The 25,998-nt window shown below is 47.5% G+C and overlaps 8 protein-coding genes across 8 annotated transcripts; 5 read left to right on the forward strand and 3 right to left on the reverse strand.

Moving 5' to 3' along the window:
- Positions 1-3,671: 3,671 nt before the first annotated feature.
- On the reverse strand, positions 3,672-4,364 carry F5891DRAFT_949577 (uncharacterized protein; the record flags this gene model as incomplete). Its single annotated transcript, XM_041374886.1, has 1 exon — positions 3,672-4,364. A coding segment is annotated over one exon (693 nt), but the record flags the coding sequence as incomplete, so codon positions are not given.
- Positions 4,365-6,007: 1,643 nt separating this feature from the next.
- Positions 6,008-8,448, reverse strand: F5891DRAFT_1186756 (permease for cytosine/purines, uracil, thiamine, allantoin-domain-containing protein; the record flags this gene model as incomplete). Its single annotated transcript, XM_041366734.1, has 16 exons — positions 6,008-6,246; positions 6,296-6,354; positions 6,407-6,510; positions 6,565-6,702; positions 6,756-6,795; positions 6,842-6,888; positions 6,938-6,973; positions 7,024-7,237; positions 7,291-7,482; positions 7,537-7,642; positions 7,701-7,786; positions 7,833-8,045; positions 8,099-8,112; positions 8,167-8,182; positions 8,237-8,301; positions 8,362-8,448. 16 exons carry the CDS (start codon positions 8,446-8,448, stop codon positions 6,008-6,010), a joined length of 1,656 nt encoding a protein of 551 aa, XP_041227755.1.
- Positions 8,449-9,779: 1,331 nt separating this feature from the next.
- Positions 9,780-11,799, reverse strand: F5891DRAFT_177184 (eukaryotic translation initiation factor 4A-like protein). The gene is made up of 4 exons (XM_041370802.1): positions 11,514-11,799; positions 10,779-11,454; positions 10,591-10,719; positions 9,780-10,540 (listed from the first exon to the last, which is right to left on the reverse strand). The coding sequence occupies exons 1-4, from the start codon at positions 11,552-11,554 to the stop codon at positions 9,902-9,904; spliced, it is 1,485 nt and encodes a 494-aa protein (XP_041227756.1). The 5' UTR covers positions 11,555-11,799; the 3' UTR covers positions 9,780-9,901.
- Positions 11,800-12,973: 1,174 nt separating this feature from the next.
- F5891DRAFT_949327 (uncharacterized protein) lies at positions 12,974-13,305 on the forward strand (the record flags this gene model as incomplete). The annotated part of the gene is given in 2 exon segments (XM_041374867.1): positions 12,974-13,166; positions 13,184-13,305. Coding segments are annotated over 2 exon segments (315 nt in total), but the record flags the coding sequence as incomplete, so codon positions are not given.
- Positions 13,306-14,330: 1,025 nt separating this feature from the next.
- F5891DRAFT_1127789 (uncharacterized protein) lies at positions 14,331-15,389 on the forward strand (the record flags this gene model as incomplete). Its single annotated transcript, XM_041364217.1, has 4 exons — positions 14,331-14,499; positions 14,552-14,909; positions 14,959-15,317; positions 15,370-15,389. 4 exons carry the CDS (start codon positions 14,331-14,333, stop codon positions 15,387-15,389), a joined length of 906 nt encoding a protein of 301 aa, XP_041227758.1.
- An 820-nt stretch (positions 15,390-16,209) lies between these two features.
- F5891DRAFT_177364 (uncharacterized protein) lies at positions 16,210-17,837 on the forward strand. Its single transcript, XM_041370803.1, has 4 exons — positions 16,210-16,249; positions 16,306-16,998; positions 17,063-17,231; positions 17,292-17,837. The coding sequence occupies exons 2-4, from the start codon at positions 16,414-16,416 to the stop codon at positions 17,708-17,710; spliced, it is 1,173 nt and encodes a 390-aa protein (XP_041227759.1). The 5' UTR covers positions 16,210-16,249; positions 16,306-16,413; the 3' UTR covers positions 17,711-17,837.
- A 1,360-nt stretch (positions 17,838-19,197) lies between these two features.
- F5891DRAFT_1025205 (uncharacterized protein) lies at positions 19,198-20,792 on the forward strand. Its single transcript, XM_041361358.1, has 4 exons — positions 19,198-19,653; positions 19,722-19,827; positions 19,893-20,406; positions 20,455-20,792. The coding sequence occupies exons 1-4, from the start codon at positions 19,425-19,427 to the stop codon at positions 20,719-20,721; spliced, it is 1,116 nt and encodes a 371-aa protein (XP_041227760.1). The 5' UTR covers positions 19,198-19,424; the 3' UTR covers positions 20,722-20,792.
- Positions 20,793-20,921: 129 nt separating this feature from the next.
- Positions 20,922-25,675, forward strand: F5891DRAFT_1186761 (putative peripheral membrane protein; the record flags this gene model as incomplete). Its single annotated transcript, XM_041366735.1, has 16 exons — positions 20,922-20,963; positions 21,022-21,050; positions 21,103-21,202; positions 21,283-21,379; positions 21,431-21,838; positions 21,889-21,982; positions 22,032-22,147; positions 22,193-22,251; positions 22,298-22,499; positions 22,550-22,604; positions 22,657-22,814; positions 22,865-23,027; positions 23,071-23,109; positions 23,300-24,495; positions 24,555-24,670; positions 24,722-25,675. 16 exons carry the CDS (start codon positions 20,922-20,924, stop codon positions 25,673-25,675), a joined length of 3,828 nt encoding a protein of 1,275 aa, XP_041227761.1.
- Positions 25,676-25,998: the final 323 nt, after the last annotated feature.

Genomic DNA, 25,998 nt, shown 5'->3' on the forward strand with positions numbered 1-25,998 from the left:
ACAGTAAGCTTAAACTGCTGAACCCAGTAATCAGCACTTGAAACTCACCGAAACAAATTGCAGGTCGGAGGGAGCACGCTCTTCTCGAGTATGGGAAACCTCGAGCGCTTTGACCAATTGTCTTGCAAAGTCCATCAGTTGCGATAAGTCGTAGACTCTGGGCACATTGAAAAGTGCAAAGTACACGTATTTAACACAATCCTCTTATCTTTCCTGAAGTGTCAAACTGCATGAATGTATTTTCTGTACAGGGGTAAAACATATGCCTTCTACAGCGGTTGCTAATAGAAGCTTGAGAACAAGGTCATATCATGGCGTGCCTAGTAATGTCAGAGGATCAGCATTCCCCATTGGCAAATGACTCGTGAGGTAACACCTGACCTTCTCAATATGTATAGTTGTGGCTCGCCAATGGCACTATCAAATTAGTCGTTTCCCCCGACACCAGCAATAGATCCTGCCCCAAATACACGACGTCCTTAGTAGGATTATCTACCTAAGAGGCTCGGGCAAGTACCTTCCGTTCCGTCCTATCAATTATCCGGCAACCCCCGCTTCCTCTCTACAGACTATTCCCACGCCACTCTCTACTCCGGACCGATTTCCAGGACTTCTAATTGTCCTCGCTTAAGTCTCGTGAACACGCAGACGACGAGGAGTTTAGCCAGCAAATTCGAGGACCCCGACGCGAGAACGTGGGGTCCCCAATGGATTCGGGAGACAAACATGCCCAAACTCGACCGACACTACAAACGCTATAACTCCAGCTATATGGGGAGGGAGGGAGGGAACAGAAGGTGTGGAAAGAAGTAGAAATAGTAAGTAGAAATATATTAAATAGAATGAAAAGGTACTGCACGATCATGAATGGAGCGTCCATTGAAGAGAAGTGCATGTAATAATGCTGGATTTTTTCGGATGTAAATATGAAAGGAGTCACTGCTCCAACGTCCCATAGCTTGAATACAATCGGCCGATACTCCGGCTGCCACTAAAGAAGTGGCTCCGCTGGCACGCAACGAGTGTCCCAATATGGAATCAGGAAACAGCATGCGTAAGCGGCTAATAAACCATGCGCGAGTAGGCACAGAGCCGTCCTCGCGTAGCCAAAGAAAACTGTTAAAAGGGAATTGACGGTCACGAGATGCAAGATAGGATAAGAAAGTGTGATGAGGATCAGCTACATCAGCACGCTGTATAACGATAGTACTCCCTTCGAACTGAAAATCCGTTTTGTGCCGTCATAACACAAACAAATGATATGTGTCGGTTATGATCACTGACGTTTGAAGGGACAGCTTCGAATAGCACTGGATTTTAGAGTTATCTGGCCATACCAGCTCTCCGAGGCATAGAAGTCTGTAAAAATCATCAAAGAGCTGCGCAATGAATAGCAAATCATTGTGATTTAGAGGAGGAGGAATCGACGCCAAAGTTGTTTGAAGATCGGCACGAGAAAGAGGAAGTTTTCGGCATATTGGGACTCCAAAACAGTGTTTAGCTCCTCGTAATGTTTGAGAAACAAGACGAGCGCGACGATTTTGACGGACTTCAGGATAAAATTCCTCCAGGACACTACATATCCCTGAAAGATAGTTGTCGACTGATCTGGGATTGATGTGGGTGGACATAAAGGTGACATAGAGTGATAAAGTGTCGACGGAAGGATCGAGAGACAAGTGATGAAGGTCACAAAAAGTGACGTAGGAATTAAGGGCCGAGGAATATGACTGATTAGTAGATCGGTCCAAAGCTAACCCAAGATTAATAGAGCGCTCATAGACGAGACGCTCCATTGACCAAGCAGCCCTAACGGGCTGCTTGGTCTTAGCCAAAGTAGGTATCATTTTTTGACCGCCCCCAGCGTATCCTGAGGGGGTTGGAACGGTAGTACCCGTAATCTGGGTGAAGCTAAGTGGGCATCCGAAGCCCTCCAACGAGAGAGGTGATCAGCTATCACATTCTTTTCTCCAGAGATGTGGAATACCCGAAAATCAACTTGAAACGCCAGAATCACCTCAACGACGTACATGAGAAGGCGATTGTATCCTGGCCCTCCGGACAAGGAGTTGAAAAGGTATACCGAATTGAGACTATCGGTGAAAACGGCCAGTCGTCCATTCTTCGGCAGATGCGTGACTGCATCATGGATTGCAGACACGACGCAAAGAGCCTCATAAAAGAATATATCCTTTACAAGGGGACATTCAGGAAGGTTAGATTGGAAGCTGAGGTTAAGGGAAGGGTACCAGAATCCAAGACCTGAACCGGAGGCATCACAGTAGACCTGTAGTACATCCGTAGGTAGAGGTCGGTAATTCCAAGCAGTCGACTTTAAAAGAAAGATACCACTTGAACATTCTAAAAGGAAGGCTGCCCAACGAAGTTCTTCGATGACGCTTTGATTGAGCCAAACCATTCCTTTCGAGTCAGTTTTCCCTTTGATTTTGGCGTAGACAGCCGAAAGCCCAGGACGTAAAAGAGGACAAACATTTAAGGCCCAATTGAGTGATCCCGCTGTATGTTCAAAGTCCCGTAGAGACCTTCGACTCTTATACCTCGCGAAATCCTTTAACTCTTGGACTAAACCTTTCTTCGACTCCTCTTTGAGGGTAATTTTTATTAGGTTCGGGTCCACCTTGAATCCGATGACTGGAAGAGGTGATCCGAATACTTGCTTCCATTCTTCGTGGGGAATTCCTAACTCATCCCACAGAAGGAGAAGTGTGACCATGTCAGAAGGTAGTGTCTTACGATATTTGGCGTAATATGATAGATGACCTCATTTGGCAAAGGAGAAAGAGTCATCAACGTAAATGAAAGCTTGAATAAGTCGGATGAAGACAGCGATCCAAATGATGAGTGACATGAAAGCATGGAAAATTCGCTGAGAAGCTCATCCACCAAAAACATTAGCTCTGTCGACTCGCCGCTCTCCATCAAAAGAGACGATCTGCTTGATTTGCCACAAGGGATGCATAGGCATGTGTCGATAAGCTTCTGAAACATCTGCTTTCCAAACGATTAAGTTATCGTTAGGACACTGACGCTGATGCTCTCACAAAGCTCCTCTGAGGTCTTGAATGTTATCAAGAGTAACGCCCGCTATATCCTCTTTGGCGATCATGGAATTAAGAGAGAACTCACCAGCACTATGATTAGTGACAAGGCGAAATTTTCCTCCCTCTTTGGGTACAGCGTGAATTAGCATACTATACATTCCCGCCAAAAGATTTGGCCCAAAATTGCGAGAATACCGACCCACGGACTCTTCCTTGAGAATCTGGCTACAAAGAAAGTCACATTCAAGGCTAGAAGAGGGTGTAGGGGAAGGTATGTCCCAAGTGATGGGATAGGTCCCATATTGGGTGTCGGCCCAGGGCCAAAACCCTTCTCGTAACCCTTGACAAATAGAGCAAACGAAAGGAGGATTGGGATGATTGGCTTGTGTGAGGATAGTTTCGAACCGATCTATATTGATAGGCGTGGAGATTCGAAAAAGATCAGGATTATTAGCGATGGTCGTAAGAGTGGGAACATTCTCGAACTCTGAAGGAGGAGGATGTGGTAACGGATCAGCCGTTTCGGTCCATAACGCTGTTCCACTAAGTATTCCAGATTCTTCTCCCCAAATCATCTGCCTCCGAAAATGTTGACCATGAGCTATCGATTCATTTAGAATTCTTTGCCAGGGGACATTCTCCCCGTTTGTGACCTCCTCGACACTTGCTGCAGACGTGGAACCGGGGACACTCGTTGGTGGCTTTATCACAAGCCCTGCGGTTCCAGTTGTGACAAGGTTCTCCACGTCCGGACGATTCTGAGCGTGACGACTTCCTCCCTGTTCCTCCTCCCTTTCCAAATGATTTCTCACCTGAGAAGGAGGAGGAGGATAATTGTTGAAGGTCAGAGAATGCGACCATTCCGAGCGACGAGAGGTGAGAGACTTCAAGTCGACGGAACTCGGTGATGGCATTGAACTGTAAGTACTTTTGACCTTCAATTTTGAGGCGACATGCTTTATCAAAGTTGAGGATTCGGGAGTGGAGATTGTAGTGGACATCAACAAAAAAACCGGACATGTATCTTTTGTATCCTCGTAACTCTGACTCTTTCCAGGGCATGATGAAAGAGAGCGCCTCAACCCAGAGATCCGTGGCAATACTCCAGTCTCCGTAAGTTTTAACTTTGTGAGTTGTGGTAGGTTGCGACAAGGTGATTTCGAAACCCTTTCCGAGGGGTTGAGATTGTTTTGGATCAATGGAAGTGGAATAGTGTCCCGATAAGACTTTTTCAAGATCTGGCGCTCTCCCTTCGAGGAGGAGAGTCCATTGAGACAAAGGGAATACGGGACACCCGGGAGTTGCGGTAACTTGTCCTCAATAATATTTGGAATCCTCCGACCACTCCTCATAACAGTCGAGGGTAAGCTCTTCTGCACACTTGAATGAAATGTGCCGATATTTCTCTGGTTGAAGCCAGGGATAGAACTGCAACCATTCCAAAGTAAGACATTGTCTTTTTCCACGGAAGACGTATTCGTGATCATCTCCTGATTCACTACCTTCCTCTTCTTCAGATTGGACTCTCTTTCATAGCTTTGCTCTGAGCTCCCTCTCTTTAACTCCCGTATCATTGGGAACTTCTGGTTGGGATTCATCTTTGTGACTTTGTCCTTCGAAAGTTGTGCTCCTTTGAATGTCGTGTGATTCTTCAGTCTCTCTGCCTCGGTCAAGGAGTTCGAGGTAGTGGTTGAAGCCAGATTTAAAGTCAAGTTGGGATAATACTTCCGATTCCGCAATGGCTGCATGTAAAACCCTCTGGATTTCAAGCAGGGCATCACCCTTTGATAGGATCCCCTTTTGAAAGTCCTCGACGTATTTCCAACATGAGTCAACAGCGTTTTGGTTGAAAGTTTGAATGTCCCCTGAAGAGGGGATGGACAAAACTGTTGGTGAAGTTCCATCCATATTTCCTGACATGAGAATTTATTCGATGATTAAAACAATATGCACGAAAGATAGCTATAGCTAGCAAGACGAGTAATCCAAGTGAGAACAGAACTAACTGAAATATAATTGGCGTACCTAGCGAGACGAGCAATTCAAGTGAGAAGAGGTAAGGACCCCAATTCACCAAGTCCCGCTAGACATAGGCCAAAATAACTCCGCTAAAGGAGGTGGCAATGAGGATTGCAAAGACGTATTAGTCACGTCAAACGATGCACGGGGCACTCAACGAAGGGACAGGCCCTTGACATAAGCGAAGTTCGGGATGACCCGAAAAAATGAGCTGCTAAGGAGCTTGCTCGTCCAATTACCCTGGTGTAAATAAAGTTAAACTCGACAAATTTATCAGTCAGAGTCACGTGCGTGCGTTATAGGAATGCATCGCTAGCCTGAGTGTCCACAACTGCTACATCAGTTGATCAATGGTCCACCATATTTGTGCCACATTGGTCGACCAGAAACAGGCAGTCATCTTTCTTGTCCTCCTTGTAGAGAGTTGAAACGAGCGGGAGACATGCGGACGCTAAATGAGGATGGTAATCTCAGTATCTTTGATAGAACTCTTGTACTACATGACAAGTACCTAAATGACACTGTGTACGGCTGTCTACCGTCGACGGTACAGTGTGCAGCCCTAATTCTGTGAATGTTGTCTTGTGCATAGAAAGGTCAATCGAGGAAGGGAAGGGTGACGAGGAATGATGGCAGCACCTGTCATGAATCTCAACATTTAATATTCTCAGTAGGGCCATGCATGTGGATATTTTGTCTTGATAGGAGATATACATAAACCAGAATTGGCTGCATCAGTCGATAAACATCCAAGGCAAGTGATGGAACTCGGAAGTGCTGGGTGTACATAGTACTGATTGGAAAAAATATTTGACAAGCAATGAACACCTGTGGTAGCAACTTGAAAGTGGTATACTACCAGAGTTTTATTATGTAATCATTTTTGGACTACCATGCTTGGATGTTTATTGACTGTCCGAAGTCCGTTAAATCAATATGGTAGATGACTCCTTCTCTGTGGAATCGTCCTTTGACTTTGTATCCTCATCGCAGCTCGCCATCTTTTCCTCATACCCAGATACATCTATTTCCTCAAATATGTCAGCAGCTCCAGGAACCAGAAACATCCTGCTCAATAGATAGTACACGATACTTGAGATGCCAAATCCTGTGAAGAACGACAAGTCGAATATGTGAGTCGCAGCAGCTGGTACAGATCTTCCAGCTGTGGAAGTATGAGTGCCGCAAGCAAAATACAAACTAGAGGGACGTACTATCACCAGCGAACCCCACTACATTGATGGCGATGCCTGCCACGTATGCTGCGTACGCTCTTTAAACTCAAGTGAGCGATGAAGAGCCAACATTTCTAGTCTTCCACAGACCTGGGGTTGAAACCATAATTGTACCAATACCAACTGCCTTTGCGGGTGACGTAGAGGTCGGCGACGTTATAATGGCCCTTGCGCACAAACCAGTATTCAGTGGCCTAGAGGCATATTAAGTCTAAAATAAAATACAATGCAGATCAAGGTGCACTCACCATAACTCCCGCGATCGCGCTCAGGAAGACCGAGTACGCAGACATATAGGAGGAAAAACGACTGCTGCTTGATACCAGATTCCAGGGACACATGACAAGTCCGACAATTGCTGATATATACCCGCCGCGTCTGATATTCTGTGATGAAAATAAGTACTTCCTGAAATCAATGCATGAAGTAAAGGATTTACGATGAAACGTGGAAATAGCGCCGTCAGATCACAACCCGCACTGACCGAGTTAGCGCAGATGTTCGTTCTGGAAATGGGCAGAATACAAAGTATGAGCTATGACAGCGACTCGTGCGTCCATGACGTACCCTATCTGAGATCAATCAGTATTATATCTTCAAGAAAGTCGATATAATGCCTACCTGGGCTATAATGAGAGAGAAGGCGATGAACCAGACCTAATGACCTTCTCGTCAGTGCAAAACAACCTTGCATTGTACATACTCACACCAAATCGAGTGGCAGGGGATGGGTCATCGTCCAAGAACATTCCTAGCAAATCCACGGGTGACCAAATTACTTCCCCGTAGATTGTTTGTGACGATGAGCTGACGATCACACCAAAGAGACAGACTAAACCATAAGAGAGGGGGATGGACAAGAGCTGGGAAATGACCGGTGCAGATGGAGTCTTCGCCCGTGACCCAAAATCCGGCGCGTTCCTGCAAATATGGTAAGATTATTGAGATAATACATGAAAGCACAGCAGGCATACGTCGTCAATGTTATGAGGTTACTGAGGCATATACCGACACTGCTAATCATGGCCCATGCCAGTTCTGAGCCATGGATGGTTGCCGGCTGTTTGACGATCGGTCCAACACCTTTTGCCTTGACGATGCACCAAATCATGAAGATGAGACAGGCAATGGGCGCGATGATCGTCTTGAACGTGAAGAAATGACGACTGTTGCGAGCTCATCAGTAATCCGTTCGAATGAACTTCTCTACATAAACGTACATTGTGTGCACTGGAGGCCATATGAAGGGCAAAGATATAATCCAAAAAATGAGAAAGCACATAAAATCCCTGGTATTAGTGCCAGAGGACAAGGGCATGGAATTTGCTTCATCGCATAAGATATATCAGATCACGAAGGACTGGCAACTCGTCAATAAACTCACGGATATTATTAACACTTGGCCAGATTGCACGGAGCATCACTAAGACGCATGAACCGCCGATACTCGATTGCACTCCGTACCAGATACTGCAATGAAGTGAGTACAGCACGGCGCAAAAGACATCGTACCTACCATGCCATCGCCGCTCTATTGAATACACACCACAAACTTCCAAATATTCCGAAGCTGGCACGGTTGACGACAGGGAAGGTAACATGAAATACAGCACCCGGTCGGCCCAACAGGACGACAAACGGCGTCATCACACCATAGCCAATCCAGATAGTCAGCCAGGCTTGCCACCACGACATGCCCATGACGATCATGCTAGAGGTTATCATCCAACTATCGAGTGACCTGTATGAGTTTATACTACAAGCTGAAAATTTGCAACTAACGTTCCAACATTGATCTGCGAGTAGAGCTTCATAAACGTTCTGTGTCATTGTGATGATTCACTACTCACTGACGTGCTCGTCCAGCTGGCCGACAAGCGTGTTAGTTGTGCAGTCAATCCAACAAATTACAACACTCACAAAGCGACATAACTGAAAGCAGTCCATGTTCTTTCCTCTATTGGAACTGGCAGTAGATCGTCGCTCTGAGGGACCGTGCAGTAAGCCTAAACTGTGAAACCTAGTAATCAGCACTTGAAACTCACCGAAACAAATTGCAGGTCGGAGGGAGCACGCTCTTCTCGAGTATGGGGAACCTCGAGCGCTCTGACCAATTGTCTTGCAAAGTCCATCAGTTGCGATAGGCCGTAGACTCTGGGCACAAAAGTGCAAAGTACACGTATTTAACACAATCCTGTTATCTTCCCTGAAGTGTCAAACTGACTGAATGAATCTTCTGTACAGGGTAAAACGTATGCCTTCTACAGCGGACGCTAATAGAAGCTTGAGAACAAGGTCGTAGATTCTCATATCATAGCGTCTCGCAGTGGCAAATGAGGTAAACCAATGGGTATCACTTTGTCACGCGCACGACGGTGACGTGAAGGTGGAGAATGCCGCTTCACGGCACCTCCCAGAGAAAAAAAAATTGTGATGGATTTTGAAGTGCTTCATGATGCTGGTCAAGAAGATGAAACATAGCATTAGCCGGGATCCCAAAAATATTGCAGCGGTAATTGCTAGGGTGGAATAAGCGAACCTACTATTGGCTATGGGTCTGCGGCTCTTGGGCCTTAAAGTGGGGATGGGTCATTTTGTGACTCATGCCAAGGGGAAGACTCGAAAGTTGAGACATCCAAATTTTCCTAGGGAATGCAATCCACCTTGAGCACTCTGGTTGAAGTGAGATAGAGGTACATACTTACCTCTCATCCCCCGAAACAAGACGTCCACATGTAAAGTTTGCGAGGCAAGTCGTGCCCATCCGGCCCGCGGGACGTACTTGCAGTGATCAACCGTAGCTAAGTACTTAGCCTTGGCGGCCTATCTTGAACAGTACTCGGATGCTGGTCGGTAGCTCCCAATCGAGATCCAAGGACTTATCTTTTGTACACGCGCAAGCAATCTGTCGATAACGTTGTCCTGGGCAAAACCGATAGAAGAACTTCAAACAGTCATTCGGCAATATTGGGACTCTACACTGTGACTAGTGACGAGTCGACCCTTTATTACTAATAGCATCTTGGTCCAATGTTGCTAGAACACGAGCACCCACTGTGGTAATCTCTTTCTACAGGTCTGCATCGGGAATTCGAAAGAACGCGTCAACTCGTCAAACTTGGGGAATGAGTTGTATCGTCACAGTACCGGTAGTATCAACAATGTCTGGCACAGAACATGGCGCCAGACAAAGTCAAAACTACATAAACATACCCAACCCCAACCCCCCACACCACACACCTCACACACCATCCCAAAACCACCACCCACACCGTTCACCAGCAGCAAAAAACTCGACTCCCGATCGGAGTACGTACGTAGGGACCAGACTAGGAGCGTAGTATAACCTAATATGATATATATAATCGGACGCGTAAAAACAGACGTGAGAAAAAACAACGGAGCGCAAGATGTGACGGGTGCTAGAGCAGTGAGATGGATGGACAGGCGATGTGGAACAAAGGGAGACACGACCCTGGAAATACGAGATGTCGAGATGACGGCTGACGGTAAAAAATGAGAATGGTGTCCGAGCGGTGATGGTCTCCTCCCCCTCCCTCCTACACGGAACATAAAAGAACGAGCTCATCGTGTAGGAGTACCGTTGCGGTACGCTGCCTGGTTGGTATAACCACCCCGCTGAGCTGGCTGCCCTTGTGACGGTGCAGGCGCTGCGCCGTTCTGGCGGCCGTTGCTTGAAGTTTGCTGAGAAGGTGCCTGCTGTCGCTGCTGTTGAGATGATTGGGGCGGAGGCTGGGGCTGGGGTTGGGACTTCTGCGGGGCAGGCTCCTCAGCAGCGCTGGGTGCGACATAAAGGCCCTTATCGATAGACTGGGGAATTGGCTGAATCTCGGTGCCAAGCTCCTGCTCAATACGATATAGATTGAAACGGTCCTCATAAGTGACCAGATTAATAGCAAGACCCAAGTGCCCGAACCGACCGGAACGACCAATGCGGTGGAGGTACGTCTCCGAGTTCTTGGGAAAGTCAAAGTTGATTACGACGTTGACTGCCTGGATATCAATTCCTCGGGTCAATAAGTCTGAGCAGACGAGGTTGCGGCAGACTCCATTGCGGAAGTCATGGAACACGCGATTACGATGTGACTGAAGCATCTTTGCGTGCGAATAGAAACATGAATAGCCGAGGTCTGTTACTTTCTTTGCGAGTAGCTCGACGCGATTGGTAGAGTTACAGAATATAATGGATTGGTTGATTTGCAACTGGAGATGGATGATCAGTAAGAAAAGGGGGTTGGTGTGCGGGAACTTACTTTAGAGAAAAGGGTGTTCAAACAGTGAACCTTCTGTCGCTCCTCGACATAAGCGTAATACTGCGTAACACCACGTAAAGTGAGCTCCTCCATAAGATTGATCTCATAAGGGGTTCTCATGCGTTTGTCCTACACAAAAGAAACATGTCAAACACTAGTAGCAAAGGCAATACTCTGGACGAGCCTACCTTGAAATCCTTCACCATCATAGGGAAGGTTGCACTGAAAAGCATGACCTGACGATCCGTAGGAAGGAAAGAGAGTAATTGTTCCATGACAGGGGTGAACTCGGGCGACAAAAGTTTGTCTGCCTCGTCCATGACGAACACAGGACACTCGCTGAGATCAGCAACGTTTTTGCCTGCTAAATCTAGGATACGTCCCGGTGTTCCAACGAGAACATGAACCGTCTCTGATAAGCGCATAATATCATCTTTGAGAGTTGTGCCGCCTGTGGTCACCATGACCTGGATACCCATATGTTTTCCCAATATTTTACAGACCTGGGATGTCTGGAGGGCGAGTTCGCGAGTAGGGACGAGGAGTAGGGCTTGAATCTTGTTCTTGCCGACATCAATTTGCTGTAATGAGGGTATAACGAAAGCAGCGGTCTTGCCTGTCCCGTTTTTAGCACGAGCAAGGATGTCACGTTTGGTGAGGGCGACAGGGATGGCTTCTTCTTGTATAGGCGATGGCCTTTCGAAACCTGCTTCAAAAATGCCCATAAGGAGTTCACGACGGAGGAACATGTCCTCAAATTCGGTTCCTTTGGTGTTTGTGACATCTTCTGTCTGTGGGCGCAAGTCTTTTGGTGGTGGACGAAGACCTGCCCTCCACGAAGCGTCCGTAGGAGTTGCGGATGAGCTACGAAATCAAAATTGCGTTAGAAAAAGATAAGTTAAAAACAGGAAAGAAGAGCATACGCGGTGGATGTAGATGTAGATGGTCTTGCCGATTGAGACATGTCCACGAGTTGTTGTTAACGGTCACGGAGAGTATTGGTAGTCGCTATTGGACGATGTAAAAGGGCAGGGCTAGTTTTATCAGCCACGCGTCTTGTACTGAGGTGTAGTATTTGTGGATCGGTAACTCCTTTGTTTCTTGATCACGCCAAAAATGAATCGACAGGCTGACGATGAGGTTGTTGAAGGCTTAAAGGCTTGAAGGACGTTTGGGTTGAGAGTACTAGTTGGTCAAGTGCAAAACAGTTGGTTTCAATCCTACAAAGCCATTGAATTCAAGGTTTCCCGTTTTCTCACGACCCGCTATTGGACCCGCTTTACCTCTTGCACCTGCCCGAGCCAGGGTCCTGAACAACGTTAAACTCGCGTGACACGTCGGCCCTCGTAACGTAGGAAGGGCCTCTTAGTGACACGATTTCTCATCCCTGGGTCTCAGAATATCCGCTCAAGACTTTGTTGGCAGCCACAGAAGGTGTAACAATTATTTTGCGGTGGCCACGCTGACTATTCTATGATTGCAATCAACTTGAACTCCCTTGGTTTGTCACGCCCTCGTGTGGAGGTACGTCAGATGAACCTGCACGTGTTGACAAGCAACCGACTCATTTCCAGACTCGGTAGGAAAAAAAAATCTCAGTGGCTGTGGGCCACGTCGAATAAGCATCGTTTTCGCAATGAATTGGATATGCTTTGAACCTAATAAAAGTGTGGCATAAATAATGTGCCAGGCAGCATCTCGCATGCGTTCGAGTTGACATCCAACCACGATGGTGCCTACCTCGTTTCTTTACACTCTCACAACATATAGACGACCGTGAAACGGCGGTTCGCAGTACTTACTAGGTGGGTGCTATTTAAGCCTCGTGCAGGATGCATCCGAGCCGGGACCCGCCTCTACCCTTCAAGTACCGGACCGATAACGTACTTGGCGAAACTTGGCAAGCCCATCAGCACCCATGTCATACCTGCAACCAATCTCAGAGCCACCCCAGGTGAAGTTCCAGTCCCCAAAGAAGGCCAAGGGAGATATCAGGAAGCTGGGACTTGAATCAATGAAACAGCAGGTCCGGCAAGGGGAGGATGGCCATTTCGTAATCGCAAGCGAAATGATCTTATGGAATAGTGTCAACGAAAAGGAGCAAGGAGGTTAATGTCAAAGCGAAAGGGATCACCTTATTTCTTGTGCACGCGACGGGCTGAACTCCGAAGGAAGTGAGTATCGTGCGGTATACATGGTAATCTGACTATCCATTATGTATTAGATATAGGACCCCGCCATATGATATCTATCAGCTGCCTGTAGCGTCATAGATGAGATATGGTCATATGGGTCAGTGTGACACGGGGACTCTGCTCTGCTAAACAGACAAAATCTCAGTGGTAGGTGTGAGAGGATGCCTCTCATTCCTGCTTGACTGGAATTAATTGATTGGACTGACAATATTTCGAGAGACATTACAAGCTTTCACATCAACTACATGCCGGAAGAAACATTCGCGTTACCCATCCAACTCCACCTATTCCATGTCTCCATTGATGAATCACGACAAAAGAATAGCTTTTCTTCCTGCACCCTTGTTGCAGCAGGACACTCCTTCAGAGGTTGCTTGGCGTGTACTTGCGTTTCAGAGACCTGTTGGATCTCATGATAATTCATGAATTTTTGGCCTTGTTTTCCTCATTGATCCTCGTCGACATGCCTAGGACTTGCGCGATCACACACAATCTGCGGTTGTTGGTAAGGCGCCAATAATGGCCGTCGCAGTGTTTAGATCATGATCATGATACTCGCGTCGGAGTATTGACCATGATTGTAGGTAGGGCGCCGCCTGACATGCTTCAGCTCTATGTTGATCTTGGACTGCACGAGGATGGAAACGGACATACACCTCCCATCCACAAGGCGCTCATCCTTGCCAACTCGAGAGCCAGCCACGAAACTTGATGGAAAGGCTCGACGGGAACATCGAGTTGCTTTGAATTATCCCTGGGATTCGCTGCCAGAATATTCAAGGCCGGAAGGTAAGACAAAATTTGCTAAACTATGAGACGGATCAGTTGTAAAGAAATTTGGGAAGGAGCACGTTTGACGCAGGCCAGTAAACGGCATCTAACATCACCATCAGTTCGTTGTATCCCATCTTGAAACACTTCCATATTTGACATAATTGCAGTTTCGAACCGTCAGGACTCAGGAGAGCTTACCAGATACATCATTACCTTACGGAACGTCATTTGATTGCCATCTGACTGACTATCCGCACAGCACAGATTATGACCGACTTTCTGCACAGGAAATATAGTGTATTCCTCGAGAGCAGGACTCTGACATTTGTGCATGAATTCTTCGAAGCTAAACGTTTTTTCCGAGGATTTAACTGTCTAACTGCAGATCAGTCTGCTGTGCTGGGGCATCAGTTACATTGCGCTGTCAATGAGTGTATGTCATTTTCTGCTGGCAGATTCGAGGCATTAGACCAGCCACATATATTGTATCCATAATTGCTGGTGTCGAACTTATAACGTGATATGACGATATTCATGTTGTAGCGCCTTGGGGCAAACGCAAGTAGTTATGAATTACATACTGTATGTGTCGCATTCACCATGGCAAAGCATCACGCCGTAATCGTAGTCTCCCCTAATATGTAAGAAGATCAATCGAAGACAGCCGTTTCTTCCGTAATCGTGTGAATTGGCAAAGTCGCATCAAGATCAGAAGCCGCGAGACCCCAAAGCCGTGGTTTCTCCTCCTCCAAATCGCCGTGTGCCATAGTCATGGGTCCCACGCCAACGTCCAGAGATGACCTTACCAGTCGTGTCCTCCCACAGATGATTCTTTCTGATAAGTCCAATCCATTAACCAGACCATATACCCCCTTGTCAAGCGACCTCACGGTCGCACAAAGGGCGGCGGCAAGGTTTTCTGTCAGAGGCAATGCGATCGGTGGGTATAATCGAGTCAAGTGTACCAATCTTCACATCAAGCAATTCCTCAGTCACTGGAGGCTGCGGCAGCCTTGGGATCGAAGCAGCACGTGCCCTGCTGGAGCATGGCGCGTCGGGTGTGTCACTATTTGACGTCGATCTGGCGCAAGCCCAGGATATTGTTGATAGGTTGCGTTCTGATTTCCCATCGGCAACGATCATTACGAAGAAAGTAGATGTCCGCGATCAGCAGGTCGTTCAAGCAGCCGTCGCCGAGACTGCTGACGAGCTCGGAAGCTTGGATATTCTCCTGTGCTTCGCAGGTGTGGTCGCTTGTAACCACGCCCTTGATGTTGCTCTTGAAGCGTGGAAACGTACGCTTGACATCAATACGACAGGAAGCTGGTTGTGTGCCCAAGCAGTGGCAGAGTAAATCAATCCCATTTGAACTCGAAACCCACCTCCTGACAGTCCAAAGACAGATGGTTCAACAAGGGACAGGCGGTAGCATCATCTTTATAGCATCCATCTCTGGCCACAGTGTCAATTTTCCCCAGCCACAAGTCTCATACAATGTTTCCAAGGGCGCACTCCTGCAGCTAAAGAGTTCTCTTGCAGCCGAGTGGGCTCGGTATGGCATCCGTATCAACAGCATCAGCCCAGGGTATATGGATACAATATTGAATGAAGGTGAAGGACTTGAAGAAGCTAGGAAACTGTGGTACTCGAGAAACCCGATGGGACGCATGGGGGACCCGAGCGAGCTGACAGGTGTTGTGGTGCTCCTCTGTAGTCGTGCGGGGAGGTACATCAATGGGGCTGATATTGTTGTGGATGGTATGGCCTGCAATCTAGGTTCGAATGGAAATGCTTAACAAATGTTGTTCAGGCGGTGGTTCTGTTTTTTGATTGCCAGTACGTGACGATGTTCAAAATCAGATGATGGAGCACATAACATGGATCATGGACGTACCGACAACCTGGGAATGTCACTAAGGGGAAAAGAGCGGGTTGCATAACGATGGTCATTGAAGAGTGTGAAATACGAATATTTTTTGAGGTCGTGGCGTTCTGTATCACGGTCATTGTCCGAAGCATAGCAGATTGAAATTAGAAGTCATATGCGCCAGCAACGTGGCGCTATGAAATTGATTGGATTCGCTGACACCGTCACCGTGGAGCTGGACCAATTTAATAGTCTCGAAGAATCCTTACCTACCAAAGCTCCACCATAAGAGTTATTATGAAAAGAGAAGGTGGACACATAAAAATGTGACAACCGCCCACTCGCGGTGCGGATCCACCTGTACTCGAGTCTCCGTAGTCAGTCCTTAATAGAAGGAATGTGGTGCTTTCCACCTGTATTCTATACAGGATAGTGTGTTGTGTACATGCTTTGAGGATAATTCGGCCAGGTTCTCGATGGTGCGAAGGCGGTCCAGACCAAATCCAGACCGTTACGAAAAGAGCAGAAGATATACCAGAGATAAGGATGAAAGTCTCAAAATGAAGGAACAGAAGGACATGGGAAACGACGCGGCGACCCTAAATGGGTTGAAAATCACTGCAAATCAGACGACGAGGAACGAGGCGACACTCATGTGAACAGTTCAATCAGACGTGGCATTTATCACGATTCCTTGTCATGCGCTTTGAATTTCCGCTGCCTGCCCCGTCGGGATTAAGCGTGAGCGCCAACGCGCGCCTGACTTTATGATTTAAACTCTCGGTGTCCCTTCTTCTTACCAACCACACATTCACCTACTTAAGTAAGTGCCAGCTAGCAGGAAACATATATTTGTGTATGCTAACAGCGTTTTCTCAGCGACATCGCACAGGTCCTATCTGACGGTGATCTTGTCGAGAGTCAACACTCACATTCTTTTGAAACCGACGCTCGTTACACTTATATCTCAGCAGTTAGATATCGGACATGTTTACGCCTCCCCCGTCACCTTTCCCATCCAAAAGTTCTGAATTGTCCGAGCTGGAAATGACTAATGATACCCCCACACACGCTAACCTATCTGCGTTCCCCACACATCCATCCCAATCCAAACAAAAATGCACCCTTGCTCTTCGCTGGACGATCATATTGGTACCAATAACTCTCATCGCAATTGGCGTGTCCACACGATTTTTTATTCATCCAACAGCATTTGATACCTTTTCGCCAAATTCAATTCACGAGTGGAAAACGTGGACCAAAAGCTTGACCGATTGGTCACTGCATGAGAGGCACAAACCTACCGAGAGCTCCCTATGGCTCGCGATAATACCTGGCACAAACGCGTTACCTGTCATCAAGAGGAGTACACCTTTAGCCACCCCTGCACCCACCGTTCCAATAAATCCAACTTTGCCAACTCCATTTCCCCAGCCCTATGACACAACTTTGTCGCCAAATTTCTCCACCACATCCTGCTACAATTTCTTCCTCAACATGACACAGACGAATGCTTTACGATCTTGCCGCCCTTTCTCACTCTTGCTCACTCGCTCTCAAGCATTTATACAGGTGTGTTATTTCCTAGATTGCATCCTGCATATTGTTCAACATCACTGTACTGTCCCACAAACAGAATCAAAATAATATAAATGCAACGAACATAGATATTTGGGGAACGTGCAACACTGACCTCTCCTCAAGTCAATGTGACCTAAACATGGCGTGGTTTACATCGTCACTACGTTCTTCATGTGCTACCGATTTGAGTAACCAAAACGCTATGGCAGTCAGCACATTGATAGGTATGATATGAATCATAGCGATGCCGAGTGGGTTTCCTGACAACGAAATACTTCACGCAGGTCTTCAAGCATTTGACTTGATGCGGCAGGCAGCGTGTTCCGTGGATCCTGTGGCAAATGCATATTGTTATGTCGAAGCTGTGGCGAGCTCTGATGCCTCCAGCTATTATTTCTACCAGCTACCCCTCGGACAGGCACTGCCCAAAATCACCAGCGGGGCATGTAACTCTTGCACCAAGAGCCTCATGTCAATGTATTCAGCTGCTTTGAGCAGTGCAAACGCCACGAGCCTGACAGGATTGCAGGCTACGTACGGTGACGCGGCAACCAAACTGAACGATGCGTGTGGATCGCCTTATGCCCAAACTTCGACCGTGGCGTCCTCGTCAGCGCCGCCGAACATTGACTTGACCAGCGTGGGAGGGACCTGGGCTGTGCTGTTGGCTGTGGGTGTACTATCGACTTCAATGTCGTCATAGGGTCGATTTGTTACCTGGGACAATTTATCGGCTGATCGTGTTTCATCGATTTTTGGGCTATTTAGTTTTCGTTTTCTTTGCGGATCTACTCACATGGGCGTGCGGGCTATCACTCTGGACTTTATTCATTCTTACTACGTTCACAGCGTCAATTAGTATCCTACGGTCAACCGCTGTGTATCCAATACCTCTTCGTGTGTACCATTAAATTTGAGATGATGAACCATTTCATTTTTGCGGTGATCGGTTGTATATGCTTGGTGTCACAGCTTTGTTCGGCATCGGATGTTCGTTCCGCTTGGATCTAAATTCTAGTTGTTATGTCCCTGGCTTCAGTCGCTGGCCCCTTGTATTTACAGGCCTGTACAGGCACAGTAGAAACCACGAATGGTGTGAGTTTGCTGAAGTTCGAGCCTGAGGGTTTTGATTGATTGTTTCTTTTTTGGCACGGCAATCATTGTCGGGTACATACTAGTTCCAGGGACTGGTTTCGGCATCGATCATCATGTTGTGTCTTTGTCATGTCATTAATATTGTGGTTTTTAGTGGTTCTTCCTCGTCCCGGATCATGTTGTTGGTTGCTTACTGATCACTGCAGCCGCTGCCATTAGCGTTTGCAAGCGTCCCCACCAGCCCCTCAATGCGCTTGCGATTATGGACATGAAAGGCTGCCATTTGACGTTTGCAAGGCGTCTGGACGAGCTTCTATACTCATTGCGGCACGCGCTTCGCAGATCACCCATCTCTGTTCATATAAACCAACTGGGCAGCACAATTGGTTGGTCTGGTGAACTCAGTGAAGTAATCAGGGTAACATTGTGATTAGACCGCAGGATTCCATAAAACTTCGCAATTTGCTGCCCCAAGTCATGATGAGCTGCGAGATCTCAGATTTGGTGTGTGCACAAGCCTCCTCTCCAGCGTTTTTTTGTCAAAACTCTCATCGACTTCTTGATTGTGAACAATCTTTGGGATCAGCAATGCAGAGTCAGTATGAATGACTTGTTCGATATATGTGGGCCGTGATGGTGATATGGATACTGGTGTTACGCGAGTGTTGAAGATATGTCGTAAAGAAGCGAGGCCATCGTTTCACGTCGCTGATGCACATGATATATTTTTGGCAACTAAAATCGTACAGGCAAACACAGCCGACACTCACAGTAACAACGATTCAAAGCTCAACCTTGGCTGTCGGCAATTGGTGTGCATTTCGACGGCCCATCGATGTCGACAGTAGCTCAACAAGAACAACAGGCGAGTGGCAAAGTGTATGCCCCGCTTTGACGGACCCTATGAAGTGGTGTCAACCAACTGTGTATCATCTACTTACACTCTAGACCTACCTGAACATACTAATATGGGGATGACTCGACAACCATCACAAGGGTCCTGGGATGCCCGGAGGACCGTGGTATAGCAGCCTGTGCACTGAGGGAGGGAATCGTCTCTGCGACAACTTCCATCAATTTCCTTTTTGGTTAGACCCACGTGAAAATTTAATCCAGTGCCATTGCAATTGCTGTAATCTCGCCTTGGCACACGATACTTACTTCCATTCCGAACAACGACAACGGCAAGCTGGTCTTATACGTCCTTCCTTCAATACTTTCCTAGACCCACTGCTACGATTAAGATTCTGTGTAGCACTCTATTGTCACATGTGCACTGCCCCCTTTTCTACCTCCCGTCCATTCCTTGTGACCAAACAGCTATGTTTCACTCCCGTCTGCGGGTACGTGTTGGGCCATCGATGGATAAGCTTGTTTGTATCACAGACAAAGTGAATGGCGGAAAGGCGCACGACATATCTTCGGAACTGTTCGAAGGCAAGGTCGCTATCAACATCAAAGGTTTCACCAATCCCTCTGGCAAAGAGCATTACGCGGAGTACTTTGACCGAGAAGATAGGAAAGGGATCACGTGGAGTATCCAGGTTCAGGGTGAGTCCAAAGCATTGCTGTACTTCGGACATTCGTTTTATCTGATGGCTGTGTGGTAATCATATTAGGCCGGTTCCTACAACCGACTTCAGCAGATGATGTTATGTTCGGAAATACGTTCGACAAACGTTTAAAGCTGCCTTGGGGTGCTGGTGTGGCACTCAAATTCATGAAGTGAGTATGCTGTCGTGTTCGTTCAGAATCGGCACACGGCGATAGGAGCTAATAATAATTGTTAGATACGTCGACCCTACCTTGGAACATGACTTGATGTCGGAGACGAAGCCGTGGGCGCTTTCACCACTGATAGCAACAATGCCGCATTTTGTGCACGAAAGAATAGACGACATCCGGGCTTCGCCCCTGCTAGAGAACAGACGGTCAGAGTCCTCGTTTCCACCCTCACGATCAATAGGCGAGGATACCTCACAGTTGCAATTTGCCATTGCGTCATCGAATTCTTCTAGCTCTACGTATTTGACCCCATACTCGTCCAATTCTACGTTTGTGACACCATCCCCGTCATTATCAATTGCCTCATCTTCATCTAACCTCTCGAGTTTGCCGAAAATGCCTGGTTCATTGGGCGTCTCGTCAAATAATTCACTTAGGTTGCCTCTTGAAAAAGCACATATGAAGAAGAATAAGAAAGGGAGGATATTTGGTCGTGCGCTGGATCTACGGACTACAAGCGAACGCAGGTCATACTTTAGCAGTCCTCAACATCGACAAGAGATTGTATTTGGACCTGAGGTATTGTCGTTCATCATTTTAACCGTTGTCTACTGACAGCTCCTTCAGGATCTGATCACGACAGATTTTTGCTATGGGTATCTGCAATTCAAACCGACCCTTGCCTTAAGGATTTCAGGTGGTATGACATTCGATCTCATGAAGTACTGGGATAGACATCCTGTTAGGTTTGTTTGTTGCAAACGGAGAAAGCCAGAAGACGGAGAACGCAGTGACGGGCAGCCCACGGGTGACTTATATTGGATTGTCTCGATAGAAACTGCAGATGAAAGCGATATACATCAGGAAGATTCAACGACAGGACAGGGTATATAGACGGGTATTTCTAAATTATATTCACATCTTGTATTATTGAGCAATAGACACAATGGACAAATTTTCTGCTATCATATGGTTAGGGGTAGTTTTCCCTTAGTGGGAGCGTTTACATCATGTGGCCGTGCCACTTTGCCTGCTCCCGAGTCGGCAGCTGGCATCATAACGTCGAACCATAATATTGTCAGTACACCAGGATAATGATTCAGATATGCCGTGCAGAAGACGGCGAATCATATCAGGTATGTTGCACCAGACTCTTCGGTGGCATAGACCCGCAACACTTACGTCAAACAACAGGTCAATGCTAACTTACGAGACATTGAGAGGTAAGTCTATACCCAAGCTCAGCTTTACACCGCACTAACGGTTGTTTTACAGGCGAGGAAGCCTAGAGGCATTCTTGAATCAGGAGACGGGCGTTGATCAGGACGCTATCTTGGCCTACCTTTCCGATGGCACGCGCTTGCGTACCGACAATGTTCGTGAGCTAGTGGGTGCACCTGACCAGGCAAGTCGTATTCTCACTGCAAACACGGAAAACATCAACCCCATGAACAGACTATCTATGTTTTCAACAAGTATTATTTGGATTTTGACTTAAACGACGTGCTTCACGAGCTAAGGGTTAACCCACCTCTACAACCTCCGATTGAAGGTGCGTCGCTCGAGCCATACTTGATATTTTGACGTCAGCAAAGTATCGTAGATTCAATTTCTACAACTCCTCCATATCGACCTCCACAACTCGCCGCATCTTACATTCGCACAGCACACACGCACCTCGAACACGTCGTCCATACCGTAGCCACCCTTCATCGTCAACATCAAGCAGCTCGAATTGCATCAGGCAGCCTCGAACTGAACGTTCTCGCTATAGCTGACGTCTTCGATGGCATCGCTATGACGGCCCGTAAGGACCTCGAACGTCAGGCTGCGCTCCTTGCTGGTCTGGATGCGGATTTGGAAATTATAAGCCGCGTGAAGATACATATCGAATTTTTGTCGCCTGCTGTGAGAACCGCGATTGAGAACGGAGAGCGACCGAGGACGCTGGGTGATTATGTATCGAATGTGAAGATGAAACAGGTCGCTGACGCGTGTGCGAGGACGCATGGTACGTAATTGAAAAAGAGTTGGGATGGCATTCTTATGTTGTGGGTTTAGAGGACCTTCGGGCTCAGTTCCAAGACGCTGAGAAGTCAGCGGCCAGATTAACGAACGGAACTGATTCTGTACGCGCAATAGTAATGAATACGCAGTTGGTGTTCCTTATCCTATGATATTCTGTCTATCTCACTCCTTCATAGAATTCTAGAGAGTGCGGACGCCTCAGGCCGTCGGGCGCAGGAGATTCTTGAAAAGGCCTCGGACATTACGGCAGCTCTTGAGAGTCCTGCCACGGATTCAAATAGCCTTCTTCGTGGTATGTCCGATTCATAGATACATCAACAAGATAATCATGTTTCAGAGCTGAAACATCTTGATGGTGTACTGCGAAACGAAGTACAAGCTGTTACCGAAGCCAAGGTTTGTCTTCAAAGTCGATGAAAGTGCTCTTACTGATGTTTTGTAGAACGCATATACCGAGCAATGTATCGGTATCCTTCGGCAAATCAGTGCCTTGAATATCGACATTGTGCAGCTGCCAACGACCTTATCTAACCTGCAAGGCAAATTCAGGGCTAAGAACAGCTTTTCTCACATACAAAGGCTTCATAATATGCTGTATGCATATGGTGCCACTGTCGTTGAGATCGTGCGACGCAAGGAATTTGGTCAGTCAACGCAGTATTGCGTGACCTCATGTCTGATCTCTTAAATGCAGCTCACTTTTTCTATCAGCGCGCACAAAGCATTTTGGAAGTGATGGCCAAGCTGTCGTAAGTCCATGACAGTTGTGATACTATGTTACAACTCCTGACGAGTTTCTAGTGCAAGCGAGCGGAAGCGCCGACAGGTATATAGAGGGGAAGTGCATGGTCAACTGCCCTTCGATACAAAAGGAATGGATGATGTTGTACCGACCATCGACTTTTCACCTTCCGGTAGCAAAGAGCCGTCGTATTCGCTGAAACGAGATGACATCGATGGTATTGTTTTGTCCTCCAGCAAATTGGCCAAACTCATAGTGAAATACCAGTGTTGCTCCAAGTCCTGGGTGATCTAGAGTCGTGGGCGCGGTCAAGTTCAGACCCTGTGGCGATGGGCTCAATACAGGAAGCAAGAAGTGCAGTGAATAAGCTCATAACCAAGATGGATAATCTGGAAGCTGGGTTCGACCGTATCGCTGAGCGTTCTTGTGAGTAAAAATCGATCGCCAGACACATCTAGCTAACTTCGTGCAAGTACTCTCGGCATCACGACTGTCCTCGTCACGCAGAAGGCGTAAGTCAATATTTTTATATTTTTGTTCTAATATGGGTACTCACGTAAGTCACAGTAACAGAAGCGGACGAACATGCATTTCAAGAACTGGCTGAGCAACTGCACGAACTGCAAGAATCCAGGCAAACCAGGAAAAGATGACACAACAAGAACGGACGTCCTTTCAAGCTGAAATACATCGACTCCATAGCGATCTTCAAACCACTGAACTCACATTTCACTCCGAGCGGGAACGTGCGGATATACTGGAGCGTGAGCTGCACCAAGCCAAAGCGCAGATTGAAAGCGAGGTTGCAGCCCGACGCATACTGGAGCGCCGTAATTTGGAGTTGGCCCAAGACCTCGAAAAAGAGCGACAGAATCGTGTTCTAGCACTCGTTGATGCAACGGAACAGACACGTGCAGTTGAAGTAATGAGGCAGGAGCTATCGCAGGTCCGTTCGCAAGCGGAGGAAGTGAAAGCTTTGGAGGCTAGGAATGCGTCAAAAATTTCTCAGCTGGTCGAGGAGCAAGGAACGACTTTGCGGAACCTGGAGGCAGCACGTTCCAGAGGGGAAAATTTAGAGACCCAGATCCAAACCGCTCGTTCTGAATGCGAAGAGTTGAACAGGGCCCTGAAGAACACCAACCTGGAGAAAGATAGATTACTTCGGGTACAGGCTAACGAGCACGATCGCATCATGCGGGATCACATCGCCGAAGCTGACGGCGACAGGGCTGTTCTTGAACACCAATTCTCGGAGCTCAGAGCACAGCTTGAAGCCACTGAACGGCAACTGAAGGAGGCACGCTCACAAACCGAGCTAACCAACGCAGATGCCATGGGTCTGCGAGAGGAGCTTCAGCGGGTCGAGCACGAGCTTCGGGAGGCAAGGCACATAGAGAGAATCCTCCGAGATGACTTGACAGCTGGACGGTCTTCTCAGTCTGACTACGAGCATCGATTGGAAAACAGTGGTCGTCTGGTTGCTCAGATGCTTGACGTCGCAATTGCTTTCCGAAATTCTCATTGCAAAGCACTTTCTCTCGTGCATAATCTCACCAGTCACCCCAGTTCATCGAAGCATGCACAGTCCCTTGCCGATTCTACGTTCACATCCACTCAACGCCACGGACAGAGTGCTGGTGCGCAAGCCGATGAGCCCCCTCCAATTGATCCATCAGATCTTCTGGGTGCCCTGGAATCACTACGTGCCTTCGACCACGATCATTTCTTGGAAGCGGTGGGCAGAACAGGTTCTATCATTCGGAAGTGGCAGAAGCAATGCAAGGAATATCGAGAGCGCGCAAAGGGCAAGATCTCTTTTCGGAATTTTGCCAAAGGGGATTTAGCACTGTTCCTACCAACCCGCAATTCTATTTCAAAACCTTGGGCGGCGTTTAATGGTATGTATCTATGTTACTATGATGATGAAACTTCTCCCGACGTTGTTCTTGATATCTAGTTTCATTCCCACATTACTTCCTTTTGGCCACTGGTCACCTCGGCGAGCAGCTGAAAACGAGAGAATGGATAGTGGCAAGGATAACATCCATTACCGAACGTATTGTCGATAGTAAGGTGCGTACGGCATGGTTCATACTGTCGTATTTGTCCTCAACGCCCGACCAGGATCCCTCCAGCAATCCATATGGTTTAGGCGACGGGGTAAAGTACTATATGTTGGAAGTGGAAGACTGGACTCAAGCAGGTCAGATGAATAAGCGGAGACCTGCTGGCAGAAAGGTTTCGGCATTATCGGATCCTGAAACCGACCGCAAGACAAGCTCAATTCCTCCCGAGCCTTCTCCTAGCCCACCACCAGCGCCTCCCCAGTCTGACTTTGAGAGCGTTTTCAGTGTTACACAACCTCCCACATCATCATCCTTCCCCGTCAGGGCAAGAGCGAACTCCACACCTGTTGCTGGTCCATCTTCATTGTCTCGTCTGCTTGCCCAAGCCCCTCCTGAGAACTCAATGGAAATAAGTCCATTGTCGCGGGATGTTTCTCCCCCTACTACCCCTTTGCCACCACCACCACCTCCTTCGCCGCCGATACAAGTTGATTTGAATGCGCAACAGCCTGCCTCATTAACTCATGCTCCATACATACCATCTCCACTGCGTCCAGGTTCGCGTGCATCTCGTGGCTCCTCGTCCTCTAGGTTCTCTGCGGTGCGGCTTCCACCACTTGCATCTGTCTCTGCTTCCCCCACTTCTGTGAAAGCAGTGGCTACTACCGCTCTGACAGAACATGATTTATCGTCAATATCCCCTCCACACGAATATTCAACTATCAAAGGACCGCCGTCTCCACAGGGCTCGTTGTCTGAAGGGATGACCAGCATCTTTCTCAACAGACGCCGGACTACGTCACACCATGTCCCTCGGTCCTCTCCATTGGCGTCTAGCAATTTTTCGAGCCCACCATCCGCTACCAGCGCACTTGCTAGCTTAGCCAGCAATTTTGTGCCTTTCGGGAGAAGAAAGAAGGTCGATATGCCTGCTCCCATCATTGAGGGGCCTGTACGCGATCAAGCCGGGGGTAGTGAGGTGTCAGCTAGTGATATGCTGAGACGGTTTTAGATCGCACCTCAATAGATAGCTCTGGCCGAAATGTACAGGGTTGGTCCGCGATCGCTGTTCACCCTTGATCGTAATCTGGTCGGGATAGCCCTCAGAGCATCATGTGATCGGATCGACTTTCAACTCGTTTTACTGAGGATCTCTCTGCGAAAGCCAGAGATTCAACCTTTTAAGTACTCAAGTGTACTGCGGACCGTAGCAATACCGCCAATATGGCCATCATTTGACTCTGGAGTCTTGTCCATATTGTTTGGGAATGATTTAATTAATTTTGTTGCGACTTGACCTCCATTTATCCACGCATTTATATTATAAAGTTTATC

Source organism: Suillus fuscotomentosus (assembly GCF_016647785.1).
Source record: "Suillus fuscotomentosus strain FC203 chromosome Unknown F5891scaffold_18, whole genome shotgun sequence".
In the NCBI taxonomy this organism is placed as follows: domain Eukaryota; kingdom Fungi; phylum Basidiomycota; class Agaricomycetes; order Boletales; family Suillaceae; genus Suillus; species Suillus fuscotomentosus.

Bases quoted from the DNA above. Each gene is read 5' to 3' on its own strand.
- F5891DRAFT_177184 (XM_041370802.1), bottom strand. From the start codon at position 11,554: ATGTCTCAATCGGCAAGACCATCTACATCTACATCCACCGC. The intron at 10,720-10,778 runs GTAGGCTCGTCC...TCTTTTGTGTAG, and splicing joins TGATGGTGAAGGATTTCAAG to GACAAACGCATGAGAACCCC. The intron at 10,541-10,590 runs GTAAGTTCCCGC...ATCCATCTCCAG, and splicing joins TGAACACCCTTTTCTCTAAA to TTGCAAATCAACCAATCCAT.
- F5891DRAFT_177364 (XM_041370803.1), top strand. From the start codon at position 16,414: ATGTTTACGCCTCCCCCGTCACCTTTCCCATCCAAAAGTTCTGAATTG. The intron at 16,999-17,062 runs GTGTGTTATTTC...TCCCACAAACAG, and splicing joins GCTCTCAAGCATTTATACAG to AATCAAAATAATATAAATGC. The intron at 17,232-17,291 runs GTATGATATGAA...TACTTCACGCAG, and splicing joins GGCAGTCAGCACATTGATAG to GTCTTCAAGCATTTGACTTG.
- F5891DRAFT_1025205 (XM_041361358.1), top strand. From the start codon at position 19,425: ATGTTTCACTCCCGTCTGCGGGTACGTGTTGGGCCATCGATGGATAAG. The intron at 19,654-19,721 runs GTGAGTCCAAAG...TAATCATATTAG, and splicing joins GTGGAGTATCCAGGTTCAGG to GCCGGTTCCTACAACCGACT. The intron at 19,828-19,892 runs GTGAGTATGCTG...AATAATTGTTAG, and splicing joins GTGGCACTCAAATTCATGAA to ATACGTCGACCCTACCTTGG.